The 17,834-nt window shown below is 51.7% G+C and overlaps 3 protein-coding genes across 3 annotated transcripts; 1 reads left to right on the top strand and 2 right to left on the bottom strand.

Annotated features, from left to right (window-relative positions):
• Positions 1–1,084: 1,084 nt before the first annotated feature.
• LOC120670667 (clathrin light chain 3-like) lies at positions 1,085–2,627 on the top strand. The gene is made up of 3 exons (XM_039950826.1): positions 1,085–1,628; positions 1,738–1,891; positions 2,020–2,627. Exons 1-3 carry the CDS (start codon positions 1,135–1,137, stop codon positions 2,476–2,478), a joined length of 1,107 nt encoding a protein of 368 aa, XP_039806760.1. The 5' UTR covers positions 1,085–1,134; the 3' UTR covers positions 2,479–2,627.
• A 114-nt stretch (positions 2,628–2,741) lies between these two features.
• Positions 2,742–5,688, bottom strand: LOC120670677 (WRKY transcription factor WRKY51-like). The gene is made up of 3 exons (XM_039950833.1): positions 5,222–5,688; positions 4,092–4,196; positions 2,742–3,503 (listed from the first exon to the last, which is right to left on the bottom strand). The coding sequence occupies exons 1-3, from the start codon at positions 5,563–5,565 to the stop codon at positions 2,861–2,863; spliced, it is 1,092 nt and encodes a 363-aa protein (XP_039806767.1). The 5' UTR covers positions 5,566–5,688; the 3' UTR covers positions 2,742–2,860.
• A 959-nt stretch (positions 5,689–6,647) lies between these two features.
• LOC120670656 (ultraviolet-B receptor UVR8-like) lies at positions 6,648–17,713 on the bottom strand. The gene is made up of 6 exons (XM_039950816.1): positions 16,694–17,713; positions 14,221–14,430; positions 14,014–14,124; positions 7,660–8,028; positions 7,460–7,567; positions 6,648–7,234 (listed from the first exon to the last, which is right to left on the bottom strand). Exons 1-6 carry the CDS (start codon positions 17,003–17,005, stop codon positions 6,893–6,895), a joined length of 1,452 nt encoding a protein of 483 aa, XP_039806750.1. The 5' UTR covers positions 17,006–17,713; the 3' UTR covers positions 6,648–6,892.
• Positions 17,714–17,834: the final 121 nt, after the last annotated feature.

Below are 17,834 nucleotides of genomic sequence, written 5' to 3'. Positions count from 1 at the left end.
GTTTCTCAAAAAAAATTATAATATAGATCATGTCACACTGTTTTGCAACGAGTAGCTATCAATTATACTGATTCATCTCAAAAAAATTTCGGTAAATTTTAATAAAATTTTATAGTGTGAACGCGAGGTTTTAATTCCAGGGTCCAGCTCTTGACATGGGCCCACATGTAGGTCTAGCCACACTGTTTTGCATAGAGTAGATGTCAGTAATACTGAGTCATCTCCAATAAATTTTGGTCAATTTTGATAAAAAATTATAGTGTGAACGTGAAGTTTTAATTTCAGGGTCCGGCTCTTAACATGGGATCCACGTGCAAGTCTAGCCACACTGTTTTGCACAAAGTAGCTGTCAGTCAAATTGAGTCATCTCCAACAAATTTCGGTCAATTTCGATAAAAATTTATAGTGTGAACACGAAGTTTTAATTCCAGGGTTCGGCTCTTGAAACGGGACTTGCTTTGCACAGAGTAGCTGTCAGTCATACTGAGTGATCTCTAACAAATTTCTGTCAATTTCGATAAAATTTTATAGTATGAATGCGAGGTTTTGTTTTCAGGGTCCGACTCTGCACAAATGATCCATTTCAACCAACTCCAACCCACATTTATATAGAACCTGCTCCGCCCCACCCCATTATCTAATACAACACATTTCAACCCACCCAAACACACTCCAAATCAAAACCTAACCCATCAAATCCTTGAAAATAAAAGAAAGATAGACATTTTGGTCCCTCAACTTTGATCTAAAGGACAACTTCATCTCTCAACTTTCAGATAGACCAATATAGTCCTCGTAACCCAGCAAAGTAAAATCATGAGGCTCATTGATAGAGGTGAATGCAGAGTTTGCCTAAGCTGTCAATAATGTCAAGTATTGTAGTGTGTATGTGAATGTAAGAGTATGTACTTGTACTGAGCTTTGAAAAGAAAGACTTTTTGTGAAAGAAATTTCTGAAGCTCAGGAGAAAATAAGGAAACGAGGGGAAGAAAGTTTGTCGCCACTTGCGGGTGCGAGAAAATAAGGGTCGTCATATACTTGTGTACTTGGCAGCATGTGGTGCACCATGCCTCCAGCTCCACTCCATTCTTGTCGGATCCAAAACCTCCCCAAACCAAGACACGACGGGCGATCATGTCCTCCTTCGACTCCGTCGCGGCCGTCGTAGGCGATGACGACGGGCTACCGCCAGCCCCCTTCGACCCTGCCGTCGTCCTGGACGGCGGCGAGCAGCAGGCGGAGCTCGGCATGCGCCGCGGCCACCGCTTCGCCGCGTCCTACTCGTCGTTCGGCACTGCCGTCTCCGAGGACGACCTGGGCGGCATCGCAGGCGATGGCGGCGGGTACGGCGGCGGCTTCGGCCTCGGCATGCCCCTGGATTCCAACGGCGGCGCCGCCCACGGCGCGTACGGGTACGCCGACGACGCGGCGAGCGGCGTGGAGCATGTCATGGGCGCCCAGGACGTGATGGACGGCGCCGCGCACGGCCACGCGGGAGGGGGCATCGGTGGCGGCAGCGGCGGCCTCCTCGAAGATGACCTGTTCGGCGCAGCTGCCGACCACGGGCCCGTCCTGCCGCCGCCGGAGGCCATGAGGGAGGAGGGCATCCTCCGCCGGGAGTGGCGCCGGTGAGTGATCCGTTCCGTTCTGCCGCCGTAGCGCGACGATCAGGGTGATTTCTGAATCCGAGCTAGATTGTTGCAAACTGCAAATGGAGGGCTTGATTCAATTTTGCAGCCAGAACACGCTGATGCTGGAGGAGAAGGAGCGGAAGGAGAGGAAGCGGCGCGACGCGATCATCGCGGAAGCAGATGAGTTCAAGAAGTCCTTCCTGGACAAGCGCAGGATGAACTGCGACACGAAGCGAGCGCAGAACAGAGACAGGGAGAAGGTACATGCACCGCCATGAACAATCAAAGTGAAATGAACGCAATATTTTATATATTATATAAAATATATATAAATAAATAAATAAATCCTGACGATGCTTTGTGTTGCACCAACCAATGGGAACAACAGTTGTCCCTGGCGAACCAGGAGAGGTTCCACAAGGAGGCGGACCGGCAGAACTGCTGGAAGGCGATCGCGGAGCTGGTGCCGCACGAGATCCCGGGGCTGGAGAAGAGGGGCAAGAAGAATAAGCAGGAGCAGGAGCGGAAGCCCGGCATCGTGGTGGTGCAGGGCCCCAAGCCCGGCAAGGCCACCGACCTCTCCCGCATGCGCCAGGTGCTCATGAAGCTCAAGCAGAACCCACCGGCTCACATGGCGCCGCCCCCGCCGCCGGCCAACAAGGAGGGGGAGGGCAAGAACACGGATGGCGATAAGGATGCCAAGAAAGACGGTAACAAGGATGGTAAGCAGGTAGCCGGAGACGCCGGCGAGAAGGCGGCCGCGAGCGCCAATGCTGCTGCCGGTGCTCCACCGGTGGCAACTGGAGCGCCGGTAAGCAAGGAACCAGAGCAACCGGTAAAGAAGTGATCGCCATGTGCTGTGCCGATGAAGATTGCTATCTACCTAGCTAGTCGCTCGTATCGTGTTAATAACAACATCCGCCTGGAAATAATGTTCTTGAGCCGTGGACATCTGTTGCATTTGTTTTGTGCAGTTTTCTGAGCTAGAAGTAGCTATCGGGTTTCCACTAGTTTCAGTTTAGTCCTTAAGGATTATTAGAGGCTGGTATTGCTGTAGATTCAGAAGATCCTTTTCCTGTCTGATCACTGAAAAGGGTGGATTATTCATCAGATTTTTTTAGTTGTATTCTGTAATAAGATCGATGGCACTTGTGACTAGATAAAGTTACACATATAGATGATATCTTAATAAGGTGATGTGCTTTCAGTCCTTTTATACTACACGAACGCTACATCTCAGGCACCGTAAAGAAGGCCGGCACACCACCTACTTCCTCTCGCAAACCAGATTGCTCAAAAAAAGGCACCACAAAGTCGGAAACAATGACAGGCTCGTCGTCATGCTCCATCCACACCGGCGGACCTTGCGGTTCGACCTTGTTGGCTCTCTCCACGGGCAGCAGCTCCGACTGTGAGCACGCCGGCGAAGGTATGAAGAGCAGCTCGGCTCGCTCCTCCTCCACCATCGACGGTGTGAAGGCCGTGTCGTCATCAGCAACGGGATCATGCTGTGTGCTAGACGACGGAGCAGCTGCCGGAGCGGCGGCAGCTGCTGGCAGAAGAACACCGGCGGTCCTGATCGGGACGACGCTGTGGCCGGCCATCGGTGACGGTTGGCCGGCGCAACGCTGATGAGCTGACGGAGCTGCGGCCGCGACGGGCGCAAGCCGAGCCGCCGTGTTCTCCACCCGCGCGCCGGAGATGGGCACCGGGTCCGCCGGCGCAATGCGTGGTGACGACGGCGACCGTGGCGGGTCGTCGCAGGTGTGCGCGGCGAAGTAGGCGATCTCGAGCTTGGAGGGATCGGCGCCGGATTGCTGAACGTGCTTCCGCGCAGGGCAGCCGGGCTTGCGGCCACATCTGAAGTAACTCCTGCGATTGCCGTGCAGTGCAACATGGTTTCAGAAGGGAAAATAGATGTCTGGCGCAAAGGCTGCGGCACGCACGTCCCTCGACTGGAATTTCAATAGGTAATCCCAACAAATAATGATAAAAAGGAAGAATATCCGGGCCTCAGTATTCATGAATGCTCTAATCCTCCAGAATTTTCTCATATACGAATCGGAAAATCGATGTGTATACATGATCTGGTTCATTTTCCAAACATGTTATTAACATGATGCTTTAGTAATAGGTAATGGCCGTATAAATTAGATGATGCAAATGGTCAGTACTTTATTCTTTTTTCTGAATATATGATGTGGTTCATGGACTCATATATGAATGTCAGCAGAAAGTGCCCCTTTGTAATCCGTTCGGTCGGATCCATACGCCAAAGTGCAAAAATTTAGCAGTATTATATCCAAAGGGGAGGCCTTTAGCTAATAGGGTGAGCTAAACTTTAGCCAAGATTCAAAAACTTTAGCAAAAAGTAGTGCTAATAGGTGAGCTCATCCAAACATGCTTTTGGTCTATCTGAATCAGTCATTTAGATTAGGCGCGTGACGGCATGAGAAATACCTTGGAAATCTAGCGCCGAGAATTTCCTTCTGCCCGTACTTCCTCCATGTGTAGGAATCTTGAACTCCATTTTGTAGTACAATCATTCGGCACGCTCCATCCCTCCTAGATCACGACGACGACGAGGTCAAAACTTAAGAACACCACAACTGGTGACCCAATTCAGAAAAATTGGACCAAACCAAGATAAACCTCAAGGCGTCAAGGAACAAAACAGCTCTCCTGTGGATTTTTTCTGAATTGAGTACTATACTAAACTCCAAGATTTGGAGTGCTCCCGTTCGCTCTGGCCCCACGTGGGGCCCGGGGGCACTGTTCATGCGGGGCCTGGTACTGTTCATGGGCCAATGTGTACTGTTTAAGTGGGGCCCGTGTGGACCCCGGGTACTGTTTAAGTGGGCCCACGCGTACTGTTTAAGTGAGTCCCGCATACTATTCAAGTGGGCCCGCGTATAAAATATATTTAATTTTTTATATAAAAAATAATATGATTTTGTATACTGCGTTCACATGTAGTAGCTCTACTGTTTGTATACTACAAAGTGGGAGCCACACCATTTGCGACACATGCATATTTAATGTGCCCCACTTAATGGACTCACGGTACTATTAGGTGCCTCTATCATTTGAAAAAAACATCAATGATGATTTCGTATACAAAATATAAAATAAATTTAACTTTTCATATATATATGAAAATAATAACTTAGTACACCACGTTCATCTACGATAGCTCTAAAACTTTTTATAATTTGTTTCCCATACATAAATTCAAAAAATATGATCAATTATTCTTTCATCACTAATTTTATATGTTACTCTGTCAGCTATTTTTATTCACACCTAAAAGTCAACGAATTTCTAAAAAAAAAATTATGCTGTGCTTAGATGACCATTATAATAGCATAAAATATCTAAATTTAATATTGGATTGAGTACAACAAAATATAAATTTATGTTTCATCATTCTTTTCAAGTTAATATCTTTCAAATAGACGCGCATCGCGCGTCAACCGGCCTAGTTAAATTTTATACAATCAAGGTTAAACAAAGGGCGTATTACCAAAAAAACAACGTAGTCAATTAGCTGAAAAATGATGCTGGATCTGGAGCAAATTAAAGGCAGGTACCTGACCCGTTGACCACTTCTCCTCGGCGCAGATCTCCTGCCGCCGCCGCCGCCGCCGCCGCCGCCGGCGGCGGCCTCGGCAGCACCAGTAGAACTCTGCCATGGCGATCGCTGAGTGTCCAGCGCGCCGAGCCGCAGAGACGCGAGCGCTTGAGAAAGCGAATCCGTGATGTCTGACAGGAGGGCCTCCACGGCGTCGGCGCTGCCAGGGGATCCTGCTCCGGCGCGAGCGCCTAATCCGGCACCCGGCAGTAGCTTGGCCAGCACAACCTTGAGCTGGTTGGCTGACTTCTGGGCTCCGACGATGAACCGCTCCACCGTTGCGCTACCCGGGCCGGCAGCCATCTCCCAAACTGAAACTGAAAGATCGCTCAATCTGTGTTGCTCGAAGAGACGAAGACGATGGCTATTGTGTTGAGATATTCTGTCTTCTTGACTCTTGAGGGTAGGTGACTGGGCTACACTTTGTTCTCTTTTAATACTAATAAATTGCACTTTATTCAGCAGGGGTCAGTCAAGATAGCAACCAATGATCCAATCACTGGAGAGCTCATCTTATCTCCCATCCGTGGGACCATTTGAAGCCTTTTCGGATAATCGCATAATTAGATACAAATGAAACTACATGCTTGGTCATTTTTTTATATATTTCTTATGTTGGAGTATATTGCAAATGAAAAGAAATACAACATACACGTCATTCACTACGAATTAAAAGGTCAATACAGATGGTTAAAAGCCATGTACAGGGTGTTTTCCTTCCATCTGGGTGAGAGGGCAAGATCTTCCCATGCAGCGAAATCCTACACTAAAGTAAAGTTAATGTGACAAATTATAAAATAAATTATATTTTAGATATATTGTTGATCAAAGATAAAAAAAATTTGCGAGCAAAGATAAAATTGACTGACTTAGAACAAATATAGCTGTTTCCAGTGTTGCATGACGTATATCTTTCATGTTTTTTTTTTACATTCCTTCTGTTGGGCTGACGATTATTGTCACAACAGGAAAACACGGTGACAAATTCAAATGCTTCGTTAATTTGAGCAAACCACGTCCTTTCCTGGGTACTGTCTCTGGAATGCGTTGCCTATTGGAACAAACACATGCCAGCCATCCGCCCATCCCATGCTGTGGTTAGGCATCCAGAGCTATCTTCTAGCATGTGCAGGACGTGCACATGAATTAATAGATGAGACAGCTTAATAACATATCATTTGGCTAAGCACCCAAGTAATTTCCAATTGTATGTCGCTGTTTTCCAGCTAATAGGTGCGCATGATGATCTGGATAATTGAAAACAGAGGGAGCACAATGCTCAAGGTGATGGAGAAACTAGCAAATTTAAGCTACAATAAACAGCAGGGTCAGCAAACACTATTTACTCAACACTTGACAGGGCGCAGCCATGAAACAATGGAGACAAAAAAAAAACACACCAATATTTTTTATACAGAGGAAAAATGGTGGGTTAAATTATTCAATACATCACACATTACTAGACTATATGCTTCTTTAGCTACACTACATTGTCGTCCAACCTTGATCTTCTACTGTTCACCCAATTACTCACAAATCACAGTATAAAATACAGTTGCTGAGAAGAATAGCTTATAAATACAACATATGCAGGCAACAGTGTCCAAAATGGCAGTTTTTGGTCTTTAATTCAACCACTAGGTGCCGCGATCGCTATATCTTCTATACTCTTCTGGAACACTATCTCAGTAGGTTTCAAGCACACACGAATGTACTCATGCCCAAGTTGCGCTCGTTCATTGTCCCCAAACCCAAATACAATGCCTTTATTTGTCACAGCAACAGTGTGATACAGTCCAGTACTTATTTGGGAGACGTAGTGATCCCGCAGGCTCTCGAGAACGCGGGGCTTCATTACTTTGTCAGACGATCCTCGGTCAGGAAACCCTAAACTCCCAAAGCCCATCCATCCAAACGCATAAACTGAGCCCTCATCTGTGAGAACAAAGGTCTTTCTCTTCCTTGCGCATACCTAATTCAAGAAAAAGTGAACGACTTTACACATGAAACTGATAGGCATGGTCCATTGGTCCTACACTGCTACGAGCAGCATTTTAATTAGAACAAACAATTTGCATCCTATATCACTGTAAAGAAGAATTGTTTCAAACTGTTTAAAAAAAACTTTGCAGCTTCATTCTTCTCTAGCTATCGACAGGGCGTATGACCCTAGGTGATGCAAGCTTGTTAAACAGACCTGCACAGCAACTTGGTTCTTCAGACTGCTGATCAATTCTGGGCTAGTTTTATCGTTCTCATCACCATGGCCCAAGGCTCCACAGTATCCTCTGCCCCATGTATAAACCTGCAAAGTTCAGATTTTTTTTAAACTTCTGTCTGGGGAGCAATTAAATTTAGAATATATAACCGAATCGACACAATACAATATATACTCACGTGTCCCAGAGCATCGAGAGCCACAGCATGCTCATCTCCAGCAGAAACACGAACTACATGAATGTTCCTCCTCTTAAATGATTGGATGGCACGTGGACGAAGTTCATCATGCTGATCACCGTGTCCAAGGCAGAAATTAGTGCAAGACCCAAAGGAATGAACTGTTCCATCGTCTGTTACAGCAAATGTGTAGCTTGCCCCAGCTGCTATCTGCACCACTTGAGTGGGGCCTTCAATTAATTCAATAATCTTTGGAATGGCCCTGTCTATGGTGTCACCATGGCCAAGTTGGCCGTGTGTGTTACTTCCACATGTATATACTTGGCCATCCCTTGTAAGAATAACAGTAAAACTTAGACCAGTAGCAACCTGTGAAATGTTAACAAGATAGCATCAGAATGGGAAAATTGAAATGCAGAAACAAAGCGAAAGATCTTAACCACTTGGGAAAAAAAGCTAGCAGATTAGTGAACCCATGGTAAAATTTAAGAACAAACAATTGCTTCTACAAAGAAATAATAGGTGCAAGTGCAGAAATTAAGAGCCTTAGAAATCTTATCATAAGAGCAAATATGAACTAGATACATGTAAAATGATGAGTGACGTGTTCAGTAGAAGTGCTGATTTGATACGTAATAAAAATGAACTAGCAAAAGATGAAAAGATGAGAATCTCTTGCTCAAGAAAAAAAGTAAGAGAATTAGGTGGTTTTCCCTGATGGCCTGAGCTGTCAGAGAGACTTCCCAAAGATATGTGCATATGCACATGATTTCGCGAAGAAGGGATCATTAACATTGGTCAAATCAATATTATACTGATGGCATATATAAAAAAATCACAATGTGGAGCAATTACTGTAAGAGAGAGAATATGAGAGAATAATGACTTGTATTCCTCCAAACCCTAGAAGGGTGGGATATATAGTTCCTATACATGAGCCTCTAGACGGACCTCTATACATAGGCTCAATATACACCAACACCCCCCCGCAGTCTGAACTATCGGCGCAACGGTGTTCAAGACTGGACAACAAGAAAGCTAACACCCCCCGTAGTCTGAGCTACCGACGCAGCGGTGACTGGACAAGAAGAAAGTTCAAAGGGCAAATACCCCCCCAGCCACAACTAGCCACCTGCTACGTTGAGGCTGTAGCGAAACTCCGAGAAGGTCGAGGAGGGTAGTCCCTTGGTGAAGATGTCAGCAAACTGGGAGGTGGTCAGGACATGGAATACCCGAACATCGCCGATTGCGACCCTGTCGCGCACGACGTGCAAGTCAATCTCTACGTGCTTCGTCCGCTGATGCTGGACGGGGTTGGTGGAGAGATACACTGCGCTGACGTTGTCGCAGTAGACGAGCGTGCTCTTGGTGAGCAGGCTGTGGAGCTCCGCCAAGAGCTGTCGTAGCCAGGACGCCTCCGCCACGCCGTTAGCGACAGCACGGTACTCCGCCTCGGCACTAGAGCGGGAGATAACCGGCTGCCACTTGGACGACCAGAAGACCAAGTTGCTGCCGAGGAAGACGGCGTAGCCGGAAGTGGATCGATGAGTGTCCGGACAGCCAGCCCAATCAGCGTCGGCGTAGACAACCAGCTCAGCAGAGGACGAGCGGTGAAGAACCAGGCCGAGGTCCACAGTGCCACGGACGTAGCGGAGGAGACGCTTCAGCGCAGCAAGATGTGACTCCCGGGGATCATGCATATGGAGACAGACCTGCTGAACCGCGTAGGTGAGGTCCGGCCTGGTGAAGGTGAGATACTGCAAAGCGCCGTCCAGACTCCGGTAGGCAGTAGGATCAGCCACCGGATCACCCAGATCAGCAGACAGTTTCACCTGAGTGTCGACAGGAGTGGAGCAGGCCTTGCAATCAATCATCCCAACCCGCTCCAGAATATCAAGTGCATACTGCTGCTGGTGAAGGAGAAGACCAGACAGACGAGGCTCAACAGTGACGCCCAAGAAGTGGTGGAGCTGACCCAGGTCCTTCATAGCAAATTACTACTGCAGAGAGGAGATGACACTCTGAAGCAATCGCTGACTGGAGGCTGTGAGCACAATGTCATTGACATATAGCAGCAGATAGACAGTCTCATCCCCACGGCGGTAGATGAAAAGAGACGTGTCAGACTTGGCCTCGGTGAACCCCAATGTCAGCAAAAACATGGCAAACCGAGAGTACCAAGCCCGAGGAGCCTGCTTCAGACCATAGAGACTTGTTGAGCCGACAGACCATATCCGGACGACTCGAGTCCACAAATCCCGCGGGCTGAGAGCAGTAGACTGTCTTTGACAGAGTGCCGTGAAGAAACGCATTCTTCACGTCTAGCTGGTGCACAGGCCAAGAGCGCGAGAGCGCAAGCGAGGACCGTGCGCACCGTAGCGGGCTTCACGACTGGACTGAAGGTCTCGTCATAGTCCACACCAGGCCGCTATGTAAACCCTCAGAGAACCCAGCGAGCCTTGTATCGCTCCAGTGTGCCATCAGCCCGACGATTATGCGTCCAAATCCACTTGCCAGTCAAGACATTGCAACCAGACAGACGTGGCACGAGGTCCCACGTCTGGTTGACAAGAAGAGCCGCGTACTCCTCTTCCAACGCGCGACGCCAGTGAGGATCCGCCAAGGCGTCGCGGACAGAGGAGGGTACCGGAGAGACCCGCGGCTCGCCCTCTGTGGCGGAGAGAGTCGCGGCCTGAGACACCATCCGCCGAGTCACCATGGGATGGATATGCCGAGCATCCCGATGGATGACTGGCGGGTGGTACACCGCCGGCTCGGCTCGAGAGGGAGGCGGCGACGGCTCTGGTGTAGGCGTCGCAGGAGCCTCCGAAGCCGGAGGCGGCGCCGGTGTCGGCGCCGAACGACGTCGATACACCTGCACCGGCTGTGCGTACCGCTCAGGTGCAAGGGGAGACCCGGTGCCGCGCGTGGCGCAGCAGGGGACCCCGGGGCCGCGCACGGCACGACAGGAGGTCCGGGGGACGCGCGTGGCGCAGCAGGGGTCTCCGGAAGCGGTGCCGGTGCACTGGGAAAACCTACAGGGAAAGGGCAGACAGGTAACGGTGGCTAAACCACCGGGTCAGTCGGAAACAGGGACTCCAACTCGGAGTCAGGAGAAGGTGTGGAGGTGGAGTAGGGGAAATCTGACTCGTCAAAGACGACGTGTCGGGAGATCAGGACGCGGCGAGAGGTGAGGTCAAAGCATCGGTACCCCTTGTGGTCAGTGGAGTACCCAAGAAACACACGAGACAAGCGGGGCGCCAGCTTGTGAGAAGCGGTGGCGGAGGTGTTAGGGTAACCCGCACACCCGAAGATCCGAAGGTGGTCGTAGCGATGAGGGGTACCGAAGAGGGCGTGGTGTGAAGTGGGAGCAAGAGAAGTAGTGGACGGAAGGCGGATAATCAAGTACATGGCGGTGTGGAGGCTCTCGGCCCAGAAGCGCGGGGGCAGAGAGGCCTGGATCAGAAGGGTGCGCACGACGTCGTTCGTCGTGCGAATCATCCGCTAAGCCTTGTCGTTCTGAGGAGAGGTATACGGACAAGACATACGCAGCTGAACACCCCGAGAGAGGAAGAAAGAACGGGAGGTGGAGTTATCGAACTCACGCCCGTTGTCACACTGGACAGCCTTAATGGTGAGGCCGAACTAAGTGGACACCCAGGCAAAGAAATGGAGGAGGGTGGGGAAGGTCTCAGACTTGGCGCGTAAAGGAAAAGTCCAAGAGTAGTGTGAGAAATCATCGACCACCACCAGATAGTATTTGTAGCCAGAGAGGCTAAGAACAGGAGAAGTCCACAGGTCACAGTGAACAAGATCGAAGACATGCGTCGCATGCGAAGAGGAAGAGGAAAAAAAAAGCCGAACATGACGACCGAGCTGGCACGCATGGCAGAGGTACTCAGCAGGAGCCCTAGTACCAGGAACATCGGTACTACGACTGAGCTGAGCTAGAACGTCGCGGCCAGGGTGACCAAGACGGCGGTGCCAGGTGGTGGAAGACCAAGACGGCCAGGGCGAAGAAGGCGAGAGTGGTGCAGCGGAAGAAGGAAGACGAAGGGTGTAAAGGGGCCCCGTGCTGTCACACCGAAGTAGCGGACGCCGGGAAGCCGAATCCTTTACAATGAGGCCAGAAGAATCAAACTCGATGGAACAAGAATTGTCAGCTGTAAACTGACGAATGGAAAGAAGATTATGAATCATCTGAGGAGCAACAAGAACATTAGAAAGACGAAAGGAGCCAGGAGTAGAACCCACGGCGGTGACAGGAAGACAAGACCCGTCACCAACCATGATGGAAGAAGGACAAGAGGAGTGTTGGAGTCGGACAGAAGAGAGGATACCGACATGTGGGGTGGTGTGGAAGGAGGCACCCGAATCGGCGATCCACTCGATGCTGACAAGCGGCGTCCGCCCCATGGCGCTGAAGGACTGCGCCAGTGCGGCCTGGTCCCACCCCCAGACCAGGTCGGCTGCTGGCTGGGCTGAGCAGGCGGGTTCCAAAACGGCGCGAACAAGGGAGCAGCAGCGGCGAGCATGGCCGCCGGCTGGGGCAAAGGACTTGGTGCCCCCCCCCCGACCCTGGAACGACCACATCGGGAGGCGCCCTGGCCATGGGGCGCTGAAGGATGGCCAGGGCGTACCTCCAGGGGCAGGAGTCGGGGTCGTAGTGTCTCGACGACCTCCACAAATACCACTCGGAGCCGGAGTAGTGCCGTCAGCACCACCACCACGATGTCCACCCCGCCGACGACGCCCGAGGCCTCCGGTCTTGTGCCCGCGGAAAGCGGCGGCGGCGAACGGCGCATCCGTGGGGCATACTGAACCCAGGCCATGCGGGCGCGGGCAGAGGTGCCGCGGGCGCGGCCATGGGCGCCGTGGGCGCGGGCATCCCGGGCGCAGGGGCATGGGCCGCAGTGGTGCGCTAGAGCCACCCACGCCGGCAGCAGCCACGGGAGGGCTCCACGTGCTCGGCGCAGGAGGATGGGCGATAGCAGCAGGGCCAACGCCGGCCGTGGCAGCATGGGCCGCGGGGGCTGCAACGCCTGCGCCGGCAGGGGCGCGCCAGGCCGGGGCGGTGGCGGGCCACGCGCGCGCAAGAGCTGGGCCCGCGCCCACGGCCAACTGGGCCAGGACGGGCGGATTGGGCGCGCCAGGGGCCGCGGCGGCGGCGATGGTGGTGGCGAGCCACGCGCGCGCAGAGGAGGCGGCGTCGGGCCACGCGCGCGCAGAAGTGGGGGCTGCGGCGGCCCCCTAGGACCACGCCCAAGCAGCAGCAAAGGAGGGCGCGGCTCCCGCGCCTAGGACAGAGCCAGCAACCGGCGCTAGAGGAGCAGCGGGCGGCGCCAAGGCGGGTAGCAGAGCAGCGGCCGGCGCCAGGGGAGTAACCGCGGCGGCAGCGCCAGCGGCGCCCTGCAGGACCGGCTACAGGGGGGCGTCGGGGGCAGGGCCCGCGCCTGGTACAGGGGCCACACCCGCGCCCGCGCCCTGCACGCGGATGGCGGCAAGGGCAGCGGCAGCATCCCCTGTGGCGGCGGATCCCGTGGCGCCCGCGCCCTGCCCAGGAGGGCGGCGGAGGCAGAGGAATCGGGCAGGGCAACAAGGGCGGCGGCGGCAAGCCTGGTCCAGGCGGCGGCGGCGCCCACAGCACGGGAGGTCGCGCCCACAGCAGGGGAGTCCCGCATGGCACCCAGGCAGAGGAGCCCGCACCCAGAGCAGGGGAGGAGCCCGTGCCCAAAGCAGTGGAGCTCGCGCCCAGAGCAGAGGGAAAGGAAGAGAGGGAAGGGAGGTGCGGCGCCGGCGGCCGGCCGGCCATGGAGGCGGCGGCGGCGGCGATGCTAGGCTGATACCATGTAAGAGAGAGAATAGGAGAGAATAATGGCTTGTATTCCTCCAAACCCTAGAAAGGTGGGATATATAATTCCTATACATGGGCCTCTAGACGGGCCTCTATACATGGGCTCAATATACACCAACATTTACTGATCAAATCTTCAACATGTGAGTCATAATGAGTAGCATGTGTCTCAACAAGAAATAGAATAAGGGAGAAACATGTGAAAATATCAACCCCCTAGAAACCATTGTTTACCATGCTGCATTCCTGTTAGCTTCCTAGTCAATGCAAATCTCAGCACTAAGTTAGCAACTTCTCATAAAAAATTACAAGAGAATGACAGCACACAATACATTTTTATCAAAACTTAGCAGACCAGACATGGAAATAAGTACAGAAGCATCACTATTAAGTGAAAAAAATGTACATTATGTCATGAAATGAAAATCTGCTACGTCAGATAATCAGAGGTGCACTTGGAGACAGAACACAAAAGGATGAAAGAAGATTTGTGGTCCCACCTGCTTGCAAGAAACCCCTTTAAGTGCTTCTACTCGCGTTGGTCGAAATATTGTCCTCCCCACTTCACCATGACCACAGCATAATGATGAATTATCACCACAGGTGAAAACCTATTTAGAACAAACTCTTCAGGACAGAAAGGCGACAAATAAAGTAGTAATACACAATATGCATTATTAGCTTCCATTAAGGAGAGCGTCAATTACCTCACCAGACTCTGTAACAAAAGCAGCATGATTGTGTGAGGCAGAGATGTTGATAACACGGGAAAGTGATGGAAAGGAAACCCGACTGAATGCTGCACACTGTGTAGTATCTGGGCCATGACCTAGCACACCACACAAGCTGGACCCACAAGAATAGAGAGAAGAGTCATGGACCAAAAGTGTGTGATATCTTCCTGTGGCTACTTGCATCTGGAAACATACAGCAGGTTCACATGTATAAGAAAACAATTTGGACATATCAAAAAACTTGTAGCTATTTCAATGACATCTACCATCAGGTAAACCTATATCCAAGCAACAACATAGTTAAATGCACCGTAGGTCCACGAACTTGCACAGCAGTGCCAAATAGGTCCATCAACTACAAAACCAGGTATCTGGCTCCTTAAACTTGTGAACCCGTTCACTTCAGGTCCAAATGCCAAATCAGCCCGGTTTTGCTGACGTGGCTTGTCCACCGTGGCCGCTGCTGCTCATGAGCCGCTGGCCGCTGCTGGCACGTTTGCTTGCACGTTTGCTAGCCGCTGGCTTGCACGTTTGCTGCAACACTGCTTGCACGTTTGCTGGCCGCTGGCCGCTGCTGCTCGCGTGCGAGGCGTCTCTGCCCTTGACCATCTCGCCTCATGCGCTACTGCTACCAGCCATACTGCTGGCTGCTGATGCTCGTTGCAGCCAAGCTCGACCGAGAGAGAGAGTTGCTGCATGCTCTGCATGCCGAGAACTCAACCTGCTGTGCCGCGCATGTCTCGCTGCACCATCTAGCATCTGGTGCGCTTGCGTTCTCCCCATGGCCGCACCGTGAGCAGAGCTGCCACTCCTTCATCCCAAATCGCCGAGCTCGAGCTTCATAGTCCCAAATCGCCGAGCTCGAGCTTCATAGCTCATTCCCTTATGCCAGTGAGTAGAATAGAAAGCTAACTAGAAGCAGGACCCCCACCCAGGCCAATCTGGAGCCGACGAGGAGGAATGTTATTGAATAACATAAGCAAACAGGATATGTATATACGCTTATACACCAAGCTCGGCAGTTCGCAACATAGGCACGCATGTACTCAACTAGTGATCAACTCAAGTATATATCTCCCGAACATATGTACACAAGCGTTCCAGAATATTCCAGACCATATATCGAGTCATATACTCGCGCCGAGTCGACCCGACCAGCTGATATATAATTATACGAGAGAAATACGTGATATAAATCGGCATATATACAAGTTCATCTACGGCCAATTCTATATGTATATGCACATACATCTGGTAACTTTACTTGCTAGCTTGTTTATTGCTTGCTTGGATATTCAGGTGCATGTGTGTGTGCATGGCCCTGTGCACAGGCACGTATACGCATATACGGCTGCAGCAGGTAGAAGCCTTATTAGTTTCTTAGCTTGCTTGTTGCATTCCTTGTTGTATGGAACGAACGCACACACATATAATTTAATTTTAGCTTGCCTTCCTTGCCTTGCGCGGGACGTCCACGGTGGACATGCCACGTCGTCGACAAAACCAGCCTGGTTTTGGTATTTGGACCTGGAGTAAACGGGTTCGCAAGTTTGAGGGGCCAGATACCTGGTTTGGTAGTTGACGGACCTATTTGACACAGCTGTGCAAGTTTATGGGCCTACCGTGCATTTAACTCATATTTTTTTCTCATCTGGTATTCTGGTTTCTTTGTGGCAAACATATATAAAGAAAATAATAAACGCAAGCCTGACAATTAGCAATGCCCTCAACATACTACTAAACTTCAACGTCATCCAACATCAGGGAAACCTATGTCCAAGAAACAAGACAACTACATTTTCCTCATTTCGACTTGGTATTTTGTTTCTTTCTGAAAACTATATATAACGAGAATCGTAAACAACATGAACATGATTATTAGCAATGTCCTGGACATAATGCTAGACTTATAACCAGGAATTGTGTGCCATCTATATTTACTATGAGAGGTTACAGCTGCATCAAGATATAGGAATTGAAGGTATAACTTAGCAATACAATTTACCAAGATTTCTCCATAACAATTAATCACATCCAGAAGGCTTTATAGTGTGTGTGTGTGTGTGTGTGTGTGCTCCATGCCTCCATGTTCATGTTAGTATTGTTTCTAACGAGAGCATACCAGCTTATAATTTCAGGATGTTACCATGATTGCCAAACAGAGATAAGTGGTTAACAGCCCTCCAGCTCAAAACTAGAAAAATTATCTCTACCAGCTGAGCAAAAGCATGTAACTAATGCAATAATAAATATCCAGTTTAAGACAAAAGTTTAAGACAAATACAAACCATGCAAGATTAAAATGTCTTGCAAACTGTTCCAAAGTGGGTAACATGTGAGATAAGCATTTCTACACAACAGTGCAGTCTCATGGCCATACAAGCGCTATCAAAGATTGAAATTATTTTAGTCCACGTAAGTGAAGGAAGAAAGGAAGGACGCTCACGCTGCCCGATGATGTCGCGACGGCGCCTGACGACTGCTCGACGGACTGCAGGAACCTGAGCACCTTCTTCCAGCTGCCCCCGCACCGCTCCAGCAGCTCCCCCCTCGCCGCGGGCCCCATGGCCGCGAACGCCGGCCGCGCGACGCAGAGCTTGGACGCGGCGAACTCCGCGAGCGGCCTGAGCGCGCGGCAGGTGGCCTCGAGCCTGGCTAGGTCGGCGGCCGCGAGCCTGCCGGAGGTCAGGACCTCCCCGACGAGGTGGCCCGGGAGCTCCTCGATGGAGAACGCACGCGACGCCTTCTCCCCCGCCATGGATCCACCGCCGCCGGGGCCCTGGTGAGGTGACGAAGCCCTGGTCCTCTTGGTCCCGGATCGATCGGAATCATCCAAGGATCCGGCCGCGCGGATCGAAATGGCGCCGGAATCAGCGGCGGCGGCGGCGGGGGAGCTGCGGCGACTGGGGACCGAATTAGATCGAGCAGCGGAGGGTATCACCCGGAGACTCCGCCGCCCAGCTCGAGCAGCTCGGAGCACCCCGGCGGCGGAAGCAGCAAGCCCCGGTGGGAACCAATCGAATCGAATCGAATCGAATCGCGCGGAGGGGGCCGGGCGCCGAACAGCTCCCCCGCACCGAATTCCAGCACCAATCCCGACCTCGGCAGCAGCAACCGGAAGCGAATCGAGGGCGGTCGTGGTGGGGGGATCAGGGGATGGGATTTGAGGCGTGGGAGCGGGGAATCTTTCCTATTCGGGGGATTCCTTGCCCCCCGAACTCTTCGAAAATCGGCGCGCACGCGTGCGTGCGCTCGCACGCGATCTCACGCGCACGGACGGACGAACGGAGACTCGAAAAGCTACGCCGCGGGGGGAGCCGAAAGGGGGAAGACGAAGACGAAGGCGAGAGGAGAGGGAGGAGAGCAGCCGCGCCCTCTAGCACCAAGGGAATTCTTCTGCGCACGCGAAGGGTATGGAGGAGAGGGAAAGAGAGGGACGCGACGCGAGTGATGGCGGCCGGGCCGGGCAGGTGCCGCCGCAAGTGTATCCATCCACCAGCGCAGCGTGCGCCTCCGCCCGCCACCCACCAGGCGCGTGGAGCGGGGGAGCAGCTGCTCGCGGGCCCGGGCGGGCGGCATCGGGGCTG

This window comes from Panicum virgatum, chromosome 2K (assembly GCF_016808335.1).
Source record: "Panicum virgatum strain AP13 chromosome 2K, P.virgatum_v5, whole genome shotgun sequence".
NCBI lineage: Eukaryota > Viridiplantae > Streptophyta > Magnoliopsida > Poales > Poaceae > Panicum > Panicum virgatum.
Note: the sequence above shows the minus strand (reverse complement) of the source record. Positions and strands in the feature narration are given on the sequence as shown.

What these genes read in the sequence shown, in the direction of transcription:
- LOC120670677 (XM_039950833.1), bottom strand. Translation starts at nt 5,565, where the DNA reads ATGGCTGCCGGCCCGGGTAGCGCAACGGTGGAGCGGTTCATCGTCGGA. An exon ending in AGAAGTGGTCAACGGGTCAG is followed by an intron (nt 4,197 to 5,221) that starts GTACCTGCCTTT and finishes GTCGTGATCTAG; the next exon opens with GAGGGATGGAGCGTGCCGAA. An exon ending in CTCGGCGCTAGATTTCCAAG is followed by an intron (nt 3,504 to 4,091) that starts GTATTTCTCATG and finishes CGGCAATCGCAG; the next exon opens with GAGTTACTTCAGATGTGGCC.
- LOC120670656 (XM_039950816.1), bottom strand. Translation starts at nt 17,005, where the DNA reads ATGGCGGGGGAGAAGGCGTCGCGTGCGTTCTCCATCGAGGAGCTCCCG. An exon ending in TCGCGACATCATCGGGCAGC is followed by an intron (nt 14,431 to 16,693) that starts GTGAGCGTCCTT and finishes GTATGTTTCCAG; the next exon opens with ATGCAAGTAGCCACAGGAAG. An exon ending in CTCTCGATGCTCTGGGACAC is followed by an intron (nt 7,568 to 7,659) that starts GTGAGTATATAT and finishes TGAACTTTGCAG; the next exon opens with GTTTATACATGGGGCAGAGG.
- LOC120670667 (XM_039950826.1), top strand. Translation starts at nt 1,135, where the DNA reads ATGTCCTCCTTCGACTCCGTCGCGGCCGTCGTAGGCGATGACGACGGG. An exon ending in CTCCGCCGGGAGTGGCGCCG is followed by an intron (nt 1,629 to 1,737) that starts GTGAGTGATCCG and finishes TCAATTTTGCAG; the next exon opens with CCAGAACACGCTGATGCTGG. An exon ending in AGAACAGAGACAGGGAGAAG is followed by an intron (nt 1,892 to 2,019) that starts GTACATGCACCG and finishes TGGGAACAACAG; the next exon opens with TTGTCCCTGGCGAACCAGGA.